This window comes from Apaloderma vittatum, unplaced genomic scaffold (assembly GCF_000703405.1).
Source record: "Apaloderma vittatum isolate BGI_N311 unplaced genomic scaffold, ASM70340v1 scaffold11666, whole genome shotgun sequence".
NCBI lineage: Eukaryota > Metazoa > Chordata > Aves > Trogoniformes > Trogonidae > Apaloderma > Apaloderma vittatum.
This window is the reverse complement of record NW_009720032.1, coordinates 1-15302: the sequence shown is the minus strand read 5'-3', so window position 1 is coordinate 15302 and position 15302 is coordinate 1. Positions and strand designations below refer to the sequence as shown.

Genomic DNA, 15302 nt, shown 5'->3' with positions numbered 1-15302 from the left:
TTATCACTGGCTAAAAGAGTGTACCAGGAAAAGGCTACAGTATGGAGACCCTGTAAATAAAAATAAATTTGCAAATTTACACATTGTGAGCTGCTGCAAACAGAGAGCATCTCTGCAGCTTGGAAATAGTTTTCTCTGCAATCTGTATGAAGTTAGATTGGCACTGTCGTGCTATTTGGAGGTCTTGGAACTGCTGTTTGATCTTTTTTTCCTTCAGATGTTCATAATATTAAATCTGAATTTAATTCACAAAAGCCTAAACTGCTATGAAGAGTGTGTGTCTGGTTCTACACAAGTAGCCACCACTAAGTTTTTCCCAGTTACTGTCATCAGCCAAGCAGCTGGCTGCTACCTGTTGGCCTTGGAAAAAGTGTGTTTTCTCCATTATTGCTGGTGTTAAATATCCAAAGGCTTTGAAAGAGGCAGCAAGTGGTCTCTGGGTGCCAGACTCTGCAACTTGGAGAGATACTTTGCAATAACTTACACATTTTAACTCTGCTACCATAACTCCTGAGGTATCAGTCACCATGACACGCGAGTGTGAAATCGTCGTCTTCTGTCGTCATGTGTCATAAAATTGTGAATAAAAATAACATCGTGCACTGTGAAAGTCATCACAATCAAGCTGCTTGACACCTTGGTTAGGAGGAGTGTGCTGAGATAACGTGTCATCTGACTCGCGTTATTTTTGAGTCAGAGGTGTAAGATGTCCTCGCATGACATCCTAATGAAACGCTGTTTCCTGAGAGCTTTGGAAACTGCCCTGAGCATGTTTTGGTTTTTTCAGCTTTGTCGTCAATTAACAATTAGTTGATATTTTGTTCACTGGCAGAGTTTTGTGTGAGGAAGTTCTTCTTTGTTCACTTTGGACTCAGCCAGCTGTGTTCTGAAACAGGTAGAGGAGGTTAAGGCTTATAATCTGGGTTTCATCAGAGGCATTTCCTTATTGCTTGCTTTTTCCTCTTAAAGCCAAATAGAGGCAAAGAAAATATTTTTTGAAAAATATTATTGTTAAAACTCATGGATAGCTTTGTAGTTCAGGATTTTGTAACACATTTTAGCCTTCCAAAAGCCATGGAAATGGACTGGCAAGAACCTTACAACTAAATTAAATTCTTGACAAAGCATTAAGCAGTTATGATAGTGGTTATCAAGGAAGCAGGAAGAGTCAGAAATGATATTTCGTTTGTAAATTTAGAGTAAACTTAGACTTTGTGTCTTTTGATCAGCTGCTGAATCAGGAAAATGTATGTAGGTGTGTGGGTACCACTGATCTGTTGGAAGTGAGTTTGTTCTTGCTATAATAAAGTTCATTTTTTTCTGTGGTGTTACGAGGTTTTTAATAACGTTGACTTGCAAACTCTCTGCCACATCTTGGGGTGTTTAACATTGGATACCGCTTAAAAGAAGTCTTGGGATCCTTGTGTTTTAATCATTCGTGTCTCAATTCCAGCTCCAGTCCCCGTACATTCCCCTCAGAGAAGCACTAGAAATCACGCCTTGCTGGAGGCTGCAGGACCAAGCCATGTGGCGATCAACGCCATCTCTGCCAACATGGACTCTTTCTCGAGCAGTCGGACAGCTGCCCTTAAGAAGCAGCCAAGTCACATGGAAGCTGCTCATTTTGGAGACTTAGGTGAGGCTTTGTCAGCTCTGTAATAACGTCACCGTTTCTTTTCCTTCTGTGTGTATCCCTGGTACGCTCCCCATCCTTGGCTTTTCAGGCAAGTAGTTTAGACGATTAAAAAATCTGGCTGACATTGCAACAGCATCTGTGTCGCCCTAAAGAGTTTTGAACGGGGACAGCGCGTTTCTTTGTGAAAAGAGGTTCCTTGACTACGTGTGCCGCCGTTATTCTGGAGTCGTCTCTTCACCAGCTGCGTTACAGGACATTTTTGTATCGAATACCTGTGCCTGTAGCACAATATGGAGTCACTCTCTTTCTGTTTTTCTTTAGGCAGATCGTGTCTGAATTACCAGGCTCAAGAGACCAAATCAAGCCTTTCAAAGACCCTTGAACAAGTCCTGCAGGACAATGTAGCCCTCCCTTATTTTATCCAGTTTATGGAACTACGCAGAATGGAACACTTGGTTAAGTTTTGGTTAGAGGCTGAAAGCTTCCACTCCACAACTTGGTCCCGTATAAGAGCACACAGCCTCAACACAGTTAAGCAGAGCTCATTGGCAGAGCCCGTGTCACCCTCGAAACAGCAGGAAACTGCGTCTTCGCCACCTGGGTTGCTTGAGGAGAGACTGGAGGATTCTAGTGCAGTTCGTCTGCTCAGGACCAGGCCAGCGGCTTCGGACAAGAGCGACAGAACCAGCAACAGCCAGAACCACGTGCTCTCGGGTCAGGAGGGCGATAATGTCGATGTTCTTTGTCTAAGAAAATCTGAGATGGGGACCTATTCTGTTTCAGCTGATCAGCAAGAATCTTCCAGGCTTACAGTATCAAATAGAAACAGCCCCTCCTCTGCACTAAAAGACTTGTCAGGAAAACTCATGAAAAGTAAGTGCCGTGTGTTGCCTTTCTTTAAAGAGGTGGGGAGATGGGGAACACACCAGCTGCCGCTCGCTCCGTGCAGCGAGCTGCCGTGGTGCTCACGAGTTCTCAGTCAGTGTGAGGTGATGGTGTGAGGAAGAAAATAACGCTCTCTGTTGGTCGGGTTAACTTGCTGTGTGAGCAGTGATCAGTTTGAGCTATGTGTTGTTTGATGTCTGGTTGTCTGAAAATAAATGTGCTGCTGAAGAGACTTCACAATCATCGTGTACTCTAATAAGCTCAGGGTACTTCTGTTCTTCCGTGTGTAATTGTAAATGAACATTGCTGTCCTGTTCCTCCCTCACCCGTGCCATCCTCACTTAAAAGAATTGCAGAAAATTTGGATGATGGGCCTGAGAATTGACAAATAACTTTTTATGGAAGCTAAAATTCCTATATCACATAAAATGACATAAGTAATGGTTACAAGAGACTTCAAGAGATTTTTCCTGTGTGGAGCATACTGTTTCTCTTCCTGGATTTGACAGAGTTTCTCTCCTTGTAAATGATTTATTCTTACTTTGATTCCACCTCTTCAGAGGCTACTGGAAGTAAGGATGAAATGAAGATATTTACTTGTAGTAGTAAGCTACATGCACAATAACCTGTTTCTTTACTTTGCATCTACTTGATCCTCCCTTGTTTGTGCAAGTTTACAGCCAAAACGGAAACGTGCCTTTCTTCACATTGGTTCCTTTTGTTTGCCCAACTGTTTCCTTGGGTTGCATCCCTTTCTCTTGCTGTTTGTCTTCCTCATGTAACTATTTGTCATGTAGCTCCACAATACATAACCTTAGCCCCAAGGTAGCATAAACATGGTGATGCTTTAGTCATGAAGAGCACCTCTGCTTTCTGATGTCTGAAAAGAATTTGAAAGTGTTAGGTCCTTCTTGAGAAATTTGAAAAGTCTGGAGTATCATTTTTTTTTCTCCCTTCCAGAGCGGTGTCCCAAGTCTCAAAAGGTGACACATAATGCATACGTCTTGTTCTGAGGCATCCCATTTTATTTTTTTTCCCTTTAATCCCTTTATAATGCAAGTGTTTTTATATTCTTTACGATGAGAGTTAGAAATTGGGAACTTCCCTGCAGCTCTTCCCAGAGAGGCATTGCTTCTGGGAGTAAGGCGTGCAGCTGAGGAGGAGGAGGGTGCCGTCTCGTGTGCTGGTAGGGAACTGAGCTACGTTTATTCCGTCTGGCTCGTCGGTCCGTGCTGTGACCTGGCTAAAGGTTACACAGTCGCTGTGGCTTGGCGGTGGGAAAGTATCGAGTAGTGGACTGAAAGCTTCCTGGGAAGGAAGCCGGTCACTGATAATGTCACTTGCTTTTCCAAAGAGCAGATGTTTGTTATTAACTCGTTTTAGCCTCCTGCCAAGGAATTCAAAGGTTGATTCTGTATTTCTTCCTTGTAGGTATAGAACGGGATGCAGTTAGTACTTTTACCAAATATATTTCTCCAGATGCTGCTAAACCAATACCTATTACAGAAGCGATGAGAAATGACATAGTTGGTAAGAACGTGTACTGCCTACTCCTTTCAGAGCTTCCTGTAAAAACACATCCTTAATGCCACGCACATGCTTCCTTTTTATGAATTGCAATCAGTTGTAGAAAGATAGTAGATCACATTACAAGATCAGTGGATCTGACCTTTCAGCAATGCTGTGCAATATCCCCAAAGAACTCTCAGAGACTTTGCTTAAATTAGTGGAAGAATTCCTGGTGGTTATGGAGGGAATCCAGATTTGAGTCTTAATCAAGTATTTTAGCTGTATTATTATTTTAGCTGTAATATTCAGCTATCTGCAATGCTTTAAAAGCTCTTGTGCAGTCAGAACCAGCTGATTCTAGTGGATTTGATCTGCAGTTTTTTATTAACTTGTCGCCACTCATGACTTTCAGCTCAGTCGGCCAAGTGCATGTTCAAATTAACATGGTCTTTCTTTGCAGCAAAGATTTGTGGGGAAGATGGACAAGTGGATCCGAACTGTTTCGTTCTGGCACAGTCAGTGGTGTTCAATGCAATGGAACAAGAGTAAGTTGCTTGAGTGGTTTAGCTTCTTGTGTCTGTTGTCCTTTTGCAGAAAGTGGTTCTATTTAAAAAAAGTTCATGGAGGCATAAGCCTGTAATCGCGTTTTTGTGCAGTTTTCTGTATTTGAAACTGCTCAGGTCTCTTCCTCCAAATCCAGTCTTGTGATGACTTGCTGAAGTTGCGTGTGTGCGTGCTCTTACGGCATCCTTTACACCTTGCCTGTGTCCTTTGTAAACCTGCACCATTTCTTGCTTGTTTTGCTTTTATTCAAGTGAAAGGCTTCTGGGGCAAGAACTAATAGGTTCTCAAGGAGCCTGAATTGCTGTCTGTCCTTAATGACTAATTGCTGTTCTATCTGTGTGCAGGCACTTTAGTGAATTTTTGCGAAGTCATCATTTCTGTAAATATCAGATTGAGGTGCTGACTAGCGGGACTGTTTATCTGGCTGACATTCTGTTCTGTGAATCAGCCCTGTTCTATTTCTCAGAGGTGAGTGTTAGGATTGGGGTGTGCTCTTTTTTATTCCTTTCTAACATGAAAAAAAAAATTTCATCCCCTGATGGCTCTAATAAAGACACTTCAAATGTAGTAAAAAGATGAGGCGTATCTTTTCCTGGGAGAAAATGCCTTAAATGGTTTCCTGCCCATGTAGAACTATTTCAAAGGCTCAGGTTTGTACCCTGTGTTGTAGAGTGAGTATTCCTGCGTATCTTCTCAAGTTAGTGAGATTTTATTTTTTTTTTTTTTACGCAAACTAAATCTGTCTGCAGCACTGTATCTGTAAGTGCAGAATATTTATATGCCCTGGTGACAATTTTGCATCATTAATTTATGAACTATGTTTCTTGTTTTAAATGGGAAGGAACAGGTTTGTCTATGTTTATTGAAAGTTTCTTGCTAAAACTTCTTTAATTTCTCTTTTTTTTTATTTCCCTTCCAGTACATGGAGAAGGAAGATGCAGTTAACGTATTGCAGTTCTGGTTGGCAGCAGATAACTTCCAGTCTCAACTTGCTGCCAAAAAAGGCCAGTATGATGGGCAAGAAGCACAGAATGATGCCATGATTTTATATGACAAGTGAGGGAGTTCCAACAATTATTTGTTTCTGTAACTTTGTGCTTGTAGTTTTGTGTTGCACTGTGCAGAAGGAACTTTTCCTTTTCAAACCGTAGCTACACAGTCTTGCAGTGTTATGCTGAAACGCAATTTATTAAGGTGGCCTTTGATGTGTACACACAGAGGAATTTTTATTAAAAAAAATCTTTTTTTTCATTAAAAGAAAATTTTTATAAGAACTCCATTCTTAAACACAATTCAGAATTTTTAGGGCTTGTTTGCTTGAGTTAGTGTTTGGTTGTGAAATGTCAAAGCCAGTTGGTTGCTGTTTGAAAATGTGATGATTTGAACTGAATAGCAGGTGCATCGCTGTAGAAGAACCTTAAGGTTCGGATACTGTTGCCCAGTTAAGGTCAGCTGTAGGAACTGTTGTTGTGGATCACACAAATAGTGTTTCTTCTTAGTGTTTCATAATATTTTCCTTTTTTTAAGGAAATTACCAAATCCCTTTCAATATTAGACTTTCACTCTCGTTAGTGTTACTCTTTCCTTTATTTTTTACTTCACATTAGCAGCTGGAAGACAGGATCAAAACTGCTTCCAGAAAAAAATTGTTCTTAAACCTAAGTGTGAGACTTATTGCCACAAGCTTGTTGAGCTGTTAGCCTAGTAGGAAGTAATAGTTGGAGAGGAAGGAAACAATTCACTCTTAGTCGTCCCTCGTCCCACTCCATCCACAGGCTTCGGTTTTTGGCGATGTGATTAGTCGAGCAAATGCTGCTTCAGTGTTCTGGGTGTCTCTGGCTTCATTCATGCTTCCCAGCTCCAACGCCGCGGGCGCAGTCACTTGCGCGATGCTCTGTTTCCTATCGCTGTGTCTTCAGGGCAAGGCTTTATTGAAAATGTTTCTGTGAAACTGGGGGTTTTCTTCCCCAGGAGCCTGCGCGGAGCGGTTGTGGGTGGGGATTTGAAGCCAGCACCATCTAGTGGCTGCAGCACTATCGATGATCTTCACTGGAGAGGGTGGGCACGACCACCTGCAAAGCTTTGCAAATCCTTTCCTGTTGTCTTCTTCCCGTGTCTGGTGCTGCAGGTACTTCTCCCTTCAAGCCACGCACCCGCTTGGGTTTGATGACTCGGTGAGGTTAGAGATAGAATCCAACATCTGCAGGGAAGGGGGTCCTCTCCCGAACTGTTTCACTACTCCCTTGCGGCAGGCGTGGACTACCATGGAGACGGTGAGATCCCTTCTTCGGAACGGCTGTGACAGTTGTGACAATTAGTGAAGATGTGGAGGTTCTGCAGCGCGTCACGTGTCCCCTTCAGCACCTCTGAGTTGTCCTGTTCTTTTGCTGACTTCCTGTTTACCTGCTGTAGTAAAACCTGCTAGACTATTTTCCCCATCCTGATTTGAAAAGATACCACCTGCTGACATGTGCTAATTCTCTGTGAAATGTTTGTCTTGGGTGATTATGGCATTTTAATGGAATTAACAGAATTTCCTTCCGTGTGGATTGCTAACAGCAGCTTATTGTATATCTTTAGAAGAATTTCCTTCCTGTTTGTAGCAGTTGCTTGCAAGTCTCTTACTGGTGGTGTGGCTAATAGTGTAACCTGGGGATGTCTGGATGCTGGAGCTTAATGAATTGATTCTGGAGCTGCGGGTAATTTTTGAACAGCGTAGCACAATGAGTGTAAGCCTGTTGGGTTGTTAGACTTTTCTAGAGGGGACAGAAAAAAAAACACTTCAGTTCCAGTTTCAAACTTAAAGTACCACAATCACTAATGCAGAATATTTCCAGATGTTGACTCTTATTTCTGTCCCACTTTCACAAGGACTGTGTCCCTTCTGTTCTGCAAACAATTTACATTAGTTGTGTAGAGCAGCCTTGGTTAAAGACGATTCCTTCCTCTGTCTCTCAGGTTTTTTTACCTGGTTTCTTGTCCAGCAACCTGTACTACAAATACTTGAATGATCTCATCCATTCAGTACGAGGAGATGAATTTCCAGGAGGAAATATTGCACTGAGTATTCACGGCCCCGGCAGCTCTCCCGACAGCGACTCCATAGGGGGCCCGGATGGCTCTGCCTCCCAGGTACGAGGTTCGGGGTTTGGTTCTGTTATAGGAAATGCTGCAAACTCTTTTCTGTATCAGTATCAAAGTTCATACCCTGTAAGGAAACATCCTGTAACCTGAAGCCTTCCTGCTCCACTTGAACATTAAAGCCTGTGGTGTTAGGGCACGTTTAGTCTACCTGCTGCTAAGTTCAAACAAACAGCAGTGGCACGGAAGAGTATCTGTTGTATTTGTTGTACCCAAAGCCTTGTACTGCTTTTGGTTCTTTGCATCACTTATGTTTTTATTAAGCTGTTAATATTTGCTGAAAACTGTTTCATAGAGCCATAACACTTAATAATGTTTCTTATTAGAAATAATGGATTTTTTTAATTGATACAGTAGTTATAACTGTAGGCAAAAAATTGTGAATATGCTATAGAATTGAAATATAAATATGCAAGTTTTGTGTGTTCAGTTCTATTAACGTGCTAGATCTTCTGTCCTGAAGAGTCAGTTCTAGGGTTTAAGACATCGATGTACTCAAACCCAGAACAAAGACAGTTAACATCTGACCGGTCATGTTCAGCCTTTTCCCTGGTATCATCCTCCACAACCACCTGGTTGTGCTGCTCTGACAGAAAGGTCGTGAATCTGGCCATTTTCTGAAAGAGAGTTCTGACACTTTACTGTGTTATCACTGAGATGCTCTGAGCTGCAGGGGGATGACACCTGAATTTTGTTCACATTTATCTCGTTTGAGGTAACGCTGGGCATACAAAAAGTCTGTTGCCTGGCGGGGCATTCAGATAGTTTGTTAGGGTGATCAGAGCGGTGTGGCTGCACCTTTGCTGCACCGCGTAGAAACGAGAACGTGACTGGGCGCTCCTTTGGCCCCATTACCCTTCCCGAGTCCTTGGGAAGTGGCCCCTGTGTATTTGCTTTGCACGGTGCCAGCGTCTTTCTTTTTTTATTGCCTTGCACGGTGCTGTTTTCGGAGAGTCGCGTTCCGCTGTGGCGTAGCCCCAGAAACGGGTAGTGGGGCTCATGACACACTGAAACCATCCCAGTAATGTCAGAGACATGTTTTTAATCAGGAGTTGTATGTTTGAAAAGTTCTAGGTTTGCTTGATTGGGGTATGAAAAAAGAGAGGATAAGCAGATTCTGGCTTATCTGTAAGCAGGTCAGCTCACAAACTGCAAGCACAGCTGAGAGCAGAAAAGCTGAGCGAGAACTGCTTCTGCTGAATTGCTTTTACTGAATGCTGCAGTGCTACCACGGGGTTTAAATCCAGTATCTAGACCAGCATCATTGATAGACCATGTTTCAAGCAACTTGGAAGCTCTACTACCTGCTTGTAATATTTTTAAACTTCCTAGTTTGCAAGGAGGGAATAGTCAGCCCCTAGTTGCAAAGAGGGGAAAAAAATCTGTGTTCTTGAAACATCTTGCTGCTTGATAGTCTGAGCAGGAGAAAGTGCTGGTAATTGTCTTGCTTGGACAATTTAGGAAATGAAGTGCTGCATTTTATGGAGTGCATTCCTGTGTATCCCAATAGGAGAATCTGGGTCTCTATTTTTGCATAAAGAGCAGCAGGAAAGGAGTTTGCAAGGCAGCTGCTGTAAATGTTTCTGTTCTGTGTTAAGGTGCTAATAGATTGCTGTGCATTTGTGCTCTCCCTGCTGTTGCTCTAACATTTCCTTGGCTTTTTTTTGGTAATCTTATATAAATACTCCAGGCCAAAGCGAAATGTTTGTTCTCTGTGAATGGGGGAAGCATAATGTGTTTGGGAATAGCTTCACCAGGTGTATGAGAGGGATGAGCGGAGCTGCTGCAGCTTTGGGGGTAGTTCAGCGCTAAGTACTCACAAACAAATAATTTGTGTGCGCGCACAGATCTGTTCAGGTGGTAATGCCGAGGCAGCAGTCCTTACGCGTACGTATGCTGACCTGTATGTTGTGGCTTTGGCTCTGTTCATATAACTTTATCATTCTCTGTTTAAAAATCAATGTCATACTGAGGTAGGAATTCCTTGCTGTGTAGATGCTCTTTTGTGCTTGCTTAGAGACTTCATGGAGGTTTATCTAAGTGCGAAAGCACGAAAGCTGTAGTTTTGTTAAGAAGCTATTAGTTGTCTGCATTGGGCACTAATACTTAGAATTTTTATTTGTAGTCCAATGTCAAAAAGGCTAATATTAAAATCCTGAAAAATTTTGATGAAGCAATAATTGTAGATGCTGCAAGTCTGGATCCAGAATCTTTATATCAACGAACATATGCAGGGTAAGGTTCATTCAGTGTATCTCATTCTTTCCAGTTAAGAGTTTCACCTCCGCTTTGTTTTTGCTGTGTCCTCCTGCATGGAGAGTAGGCATAAATGCAAGATGTTGCAATCTTAGTACATATCTTACTGATGAAATGTATTTACTTTCATCTGTTATGATTTAACACCAGTGCCATAGTGAATGTTTCTCTGACTGGAATGGTAGCCAAAAGAATACTTCCAATTGTTTTTTTTCTCTTTCTCCTAGTTATTATTCCTCTGTGACTCCAAAATACAGCTAAGTAGTTCCTATTTGGGGTTGGAACAGAAAAGAATAAGCTCAGGCACTTTCGATACTATAACGTGCAACTTTGATTTCTCCCTACCTCCATGGCAGAGAAGGGCTGATACTTCATTTCTTCAGCAGAGTGCAAAGCTATTCTTCCGTTTCTTAAGTTGCACTTTGTTATAACGCTCTTCTGTTCTGTGGATCTCATACGGAAATTCTTTGTTTCTATAGCTACCTTGCTTTTCTATTGTATAGCTGTCTCCTGTCCTTTTAGTACCATAAACTTTTTTCTCCCTATGATACGTTGTTATGATAGCACAGAGCACTTGCTAGCACTGCCTGTTGGTATTACATGATTGAGTTATTGAGGTATTTGCCCACACTTTGTTTCTAGAAGAGTTTTTAAGATACACTTCAAATTCAGACATGTGAGAAGAGGGGGAGATTTTCCTCAGTTTGTCAGTTTTAGGTGGAAGATGTAGCAATGGGGAAAATGCCAGTCTTCTGGCATGAGAGTCTTTATTTTGATGGCTTTTTTTATTTTCCTGACTGGTAGCTTTCCATAATGGTGAAGTTCTCTTGGTAACCTGTGCGGTTCTGTCATTCCTCCTCTCTTCAGGAAGATGACGTTTGGACGAGTCAGTGACCTGGGACAGTTTATCAGAGAATCAGAACCAGAGCCTGATGTCAAAAAATCAAAAGGTTTGCTCTCCTCTTTCTCTCAATTTCTGTAAATATCTGCAGAACTGCTCTTTCCTTTACTGCATTCAGGATAAGCAAGATTCTTGACTCTGTCCAGATTTGTTTTAAGCCAAACAAGAGATGCTTAAGGGATTGTCCTGTACTGAGGAAAACCCCATCTTCGGCCCAATTTTCTATCCAAATTGTGCTTTTCTGGTCCAGCTGGACTCCTGGGAGTACGAGCAGCCTGTGGGAGTTGGAGCTGTCGATGGAACCTGGCAGGAATGAAAGCCGCTAGCAGCTGAGCTGATGATCAAACCTTCAAAGAGTTGGTGTCGAGATGAAAAAGAATTCCAGCTCTCCACTTGCTTCCCACCCAGTTTGAGATCTGCTGTTAACGCTGCTTTTCAGCTCTGACAGAGGAGTGGTTCAGGCTCAGCGTCTAATGCACCTTGGCTCCACGTAATCCTTTGTCTTTTGTGCTGCTCTTCTGTGTTCCAGCGGTGCAAAACCCTTCAGAAGGACGGAAAGAATTAGCTTTTGTAAAGGTGTGCCACAGAGTTTGCTAATATACTTTGCCTGCTGTTTTTCATCTCAACTAGGGTCCATGTTTTCACAAGCAATGAAGAAATGGGTTCAAGGAAACACAGATGAGGTGTGTCCTTTTTTACGTTGTCCTTGTGACTTACTTTACAGTGTAGATTAGGAAAATGAAGTATTGAAGTTCTTCATCCTGGCTATTTCTGAGTATCTTTCTGATGCACCACCAAGAGCTGTCAGACTCTGTGTGCTAAATATAATTTGATTGCGTGCATGTGTGAAACCAGTTTGGTTTGTGCCAGTGCTTGCTGGTTTAACTAATATAGTGGTTAAGTGTGTGCTTGCAGTTAAGGGTTTTCTTATTACGATGTTATAAGATGTATCCACAGTTAGGATCGGAGGTGCTGTTGTTCTTTGGTTTTTACTGTGAAGTTACCTCTGTATGTGGATTACAGGCTGCAGTTTTTCACCTTAAGAGGGACTTGAACAAGTCCCTGACAGATTAAGTCTAAAACCCTCACTAATTCTCTCGGAAATTGCATCAAGCCATAAATACTCTCGGCAATTGAAGTTAGTGCTGTATTTAGAAACCAGGTGCATTTCCATCAAAGGAGGGATATGTTTACTACAGGTCAGTTGTGAAGGTTAACTGCATCTCCAAGGCTGAGCATGTGAATTATGCTGAGGGGATTGTGTTTTCATTTTAAGAACTTAAAGCTATGTGTATTTGTGTTTTGGTTTTTTTTCTCTGTGGTAGGCTCAAGAAGAGATGGCTTGGAGGATAGCAAAGATGATAGTCAATGACGTGATGCAGCAGGCGCAGTGTGACCAGCCCTCAGAGAAGGTTACGAAGGTAAGGGGGTGGAAAGGCTGCTTGTCTTGATCTGTCTTAAGGCAGGCTGTGGGAGGAGCAGAGCTCTCGCTTGCCTTCCCACTGCAGCTGAAACCCACGCTGGTAAATGTTCAAGCTAGCGTAGCACGATAGGAAGAATCAAAGGTTGGAAGCGTTTCAGCCTACGTATGATGATGTAGGAATTTCTTAACAGACGCCTGTAGTGGTTCTCCTGTGCAAGCGTTGTCTGTCTTCACTCTGAGTCTTCATAAACTGCCTTATTAGTTAAAAGGGTCATTTGTGTTGCAGGATCAATATTGCAATTCCTTATTTGAGTTCGCACTTGCTGCTTCAAGCTAGTTAATACTGGTGTGTCTGCCTGAAGTGTCAGTAAAAGTCAGCGCCTGGAAAGTTGCCGTGTTGGGCAGCGCTGTGCCTGCGCTTCAGAAGAGACGCAGTAGCCCCGTCCATCGGCTCGTGGGTCAGTGGTTTGTGGTGCTGTTTAGGGACTTCATTGTTGTACGAGTCCACACTTTTCTGTTTAAAGAAAACGGTTCTGATGCACAGCAGTTTGCCGAGTTGATATCTGTACTTCTGGCTTTCAGGCATCTGACCTTTTAAAAATTAACTTGCACTGTTTTTAATTATTGAAGGTAGACATGTGCCAAAGCCCAGTTATTAGACCCGAACAGATGGATCCATAGTTTCACTGTGTGACTGTTTTCTTTTTAATAGAGCAGTTACATTTAAATGACTTGTGTAATGACTACATTTAATAGCTTGGCTGCAAATGATGTAATTCCAGTCTGGCCAGGTGAGAAGGTAACTCAGCACAGTATTTAGAAATATCAAGTGGCTGCAGATGCTCTGGGTTCAATTAGTAAGTATGGCTGCAGTAATCAGAAGGTCGAGTGTGTTGTAGGATTAGTTGTTTGGGGGTTTTTGTTGGGTTTTTTTTCTCTCCCAAACCTAAAAGCATGCCTGGCTTCAACACTTTGAAACACAAAATGTCTTTCTATTGAGCAATTGCCTTGCATGTTTTAGGATAAAATGAACTCTAACCCTGCTTTTCCTTTTCCAGCTATGATTTTAGAAATGCCAGAACAAGAAATCTGGTTTTCCACTTCGAAAATGAGTGAACTTTCCTGTTTGGTGGATTCTTTAACACAGCCAATAACAACAAAGTACTGTTACTCCAGCTGCTGAAATCTCCCTGTTTATAAGGAAGAATGAAAAAGAAGCAATCCTGTACCTCCACTGTAGAGCGTGAAGAAACACTTTCTCCTGTTGTGTGTGGCATTCACAATAACGATGGTTTTTTAAAGAAATGAAGATGCAGTTTACGAGTGTGTCACTGAGGAACTGTGATCAACTTCACAAATACTTGACCCTGTCTCAAAAAGACTTTTAAAAGCAAAATATCTGGAATGGGGGACAAGCCACCTCGGAGGGGAAGGTTTTGCTGTAGTTTCTAGTTCTGCTACTTGTAATTTTTAAACACGTAATTGGAAAGGCTGCGGGGCGTGTCCCCGACATTGGCCATTGCAGAAGTGAACCTGAAATGGTGAATTCATTGGCAGTGAATGACCTAAAAAGTTCTAAGTTTTATTTTTCCTTACTTGAAATAGATGCGTATTCAACTGTAAGATAAATGTATTTTACTTCATAACTACATTAACTCCAAAGGCAGCATAGAATGATGGGGAGCAAGGCTGGGCAGTGTAACTCTTCTTTGTCGAGCTCTTATACCTCCATGCACAAATCCCTGCTTCCAGCACAGCAGACTCGAAAGCTGATCTTGTGCTCGTGCAGCCCTCTTGCCCCCGAGCCACTGCTCCGAACACAGCCCACGTTTGGAGGAGATTGTACCCTGATGACTGCTCCATTTTCTTTCCTCTCCATCCCACGAGCAAGGAAAAAAAAGTAATTGCTGCCGTTCTCCATAGCTTGTTATCCTCCAACCAACATAGTATCTAATTCCAAATGTTTGGTTTACAAATAAAAACAGTTTTTAATGACCTCTCACCTTCTCCCCGACATTGTCAACACTTGCAGCTTGGCAAAACCTTTAGTTTAATTGAAAAAGCCACTGTGTAACACAGCACCTCTATTTATTTTTTTTTCCCAGTGCATTGATTTTGCAGGGTATCAGAAGTACTCAGTGTCTCACTGTTATGTTATCGCTGCATTTCTAGTATACAACACTTCTATTTTGGGTTTTTTACTCTTATGATTGCTTTTTTCCTCAAACTTATACAAAAAAATCACTTTGCAAAGAACTCAAATCATCTCCAATATTCAGAATATTTTGATTGACTAGCAAGTGTTATTCTGTTGCAATATTCGATTGTATAGAGACACACTGTATTGTCTATAAAAAAGCAAAAAAGGCTGTGTATAGGTTTTTTGGTACTATGTACCACCCCGTATTTCTCTCATGCCCAAGTATTCATGTACTTAAAACATACTATATTTAATTGTGTTTTGATTTAAAATATATAAATATTAAAATTTGTGTCAGTTTTCTGTGTTGGTGGGATGTGCCTTTTCACACGTGGGGTTTTTCCTCTTCCCTCCATAGGTGGTGTTTGGATTTGGTGGAGCCCTCATCTCTGGAGTTTTAGGTGTCTGATGGTCCCTGTGGTTGTTACTGGCTTGTGCTGGATGGGACGGAAGATGAGTTTCTCGCTGTGTTAATGGATTTGCGTGGCACATCTGAGCATGTTTTAATGCAGGATCCCCCTCCCAGCATCCTCTGAGCATGTTTTAATGCAGGATCCCCCCCCCGGCCCCCCCTCCAGCCACTTTATATGGGGAATAAACCACCGTGGCAGCTTCAGCCCTTCTCTCCTTTGCCCTCGAGCATTTGAATGCACAACCTGGGCAGCCTCTGGCGTTGGATTAATTTCTTATCGAAATGGGAGATTTGGCGTATATTTTCCTGTTTTTTCTGGGGTTTATTTTAACGCACTGATTAGCACCCGTGTGCTAACGGAACGCGCCCACCGCG

The 15302-nt window shown here is 42.2% G+C and overlaps 1 protein-coding gene across 1 annotated transcript in view; it reads left to right on the top strand.

The window, feature by feature from the left end:
- AKAP10 (A kinase (PRKA) anchor protein 10) overlaps nucleotides 1–13824 on the top strand; it is a gene marked incomplete at its 5' end in the record, with an annotated part of 14690 nt that extends 866 nt beyond the window's left edge. The window contains 13 exons of the mRNA XM_009870869.1: nucleotides 1454–1636; nucleotides 1958–2509; nucleotides 3953–4051; nucleotides 4491–4575; nucleotides 4939–5062; nucleotides 5514–5650; nucleotides 6723–6867; nucleotides 7553–7726; nucleotides 9861–9970; nucleotides 10859–10941; nucleotides 11523–11575; nucleotides 12218–12313; nucleotides 13374–13824. Coding sequence (XP_009869171.1) covers nucleotides 1454–1636; nucleotides 1958–2509; nucleotides 3953–4051; nucleotides 4491–4575; nucleotides 4939–5062; nucleotides 5514–5650; nucleotides 6723–6867; nucleotides 7553–7726; nucleotides 9861–9970; nucleotides 10859–10941; nucleotides 11523–11575; nucleotides 12218–12313; nucleotides 13374–13379 — 1847 coding nt within the window. The remainder of the gene's footprint in view (nucleotides 1–1453; nucleotides 1637–1957; nucleotides 2510–3952; nucleotides 4052–4490; nucleotides 4576–4938; nucleotides 5063–5513; nucleotides 5651–6722; nucleotides 6868–7552; nucleotides 7727–9860; nucleotides 9971–10858; nucleotides 10942–11522; nucleotides 11576–12217; nucleotides 12314–13373) is intronic.
- Between the last annotated feature and the right edge of the window lie 1478 nt (nucleotides 13825–15302).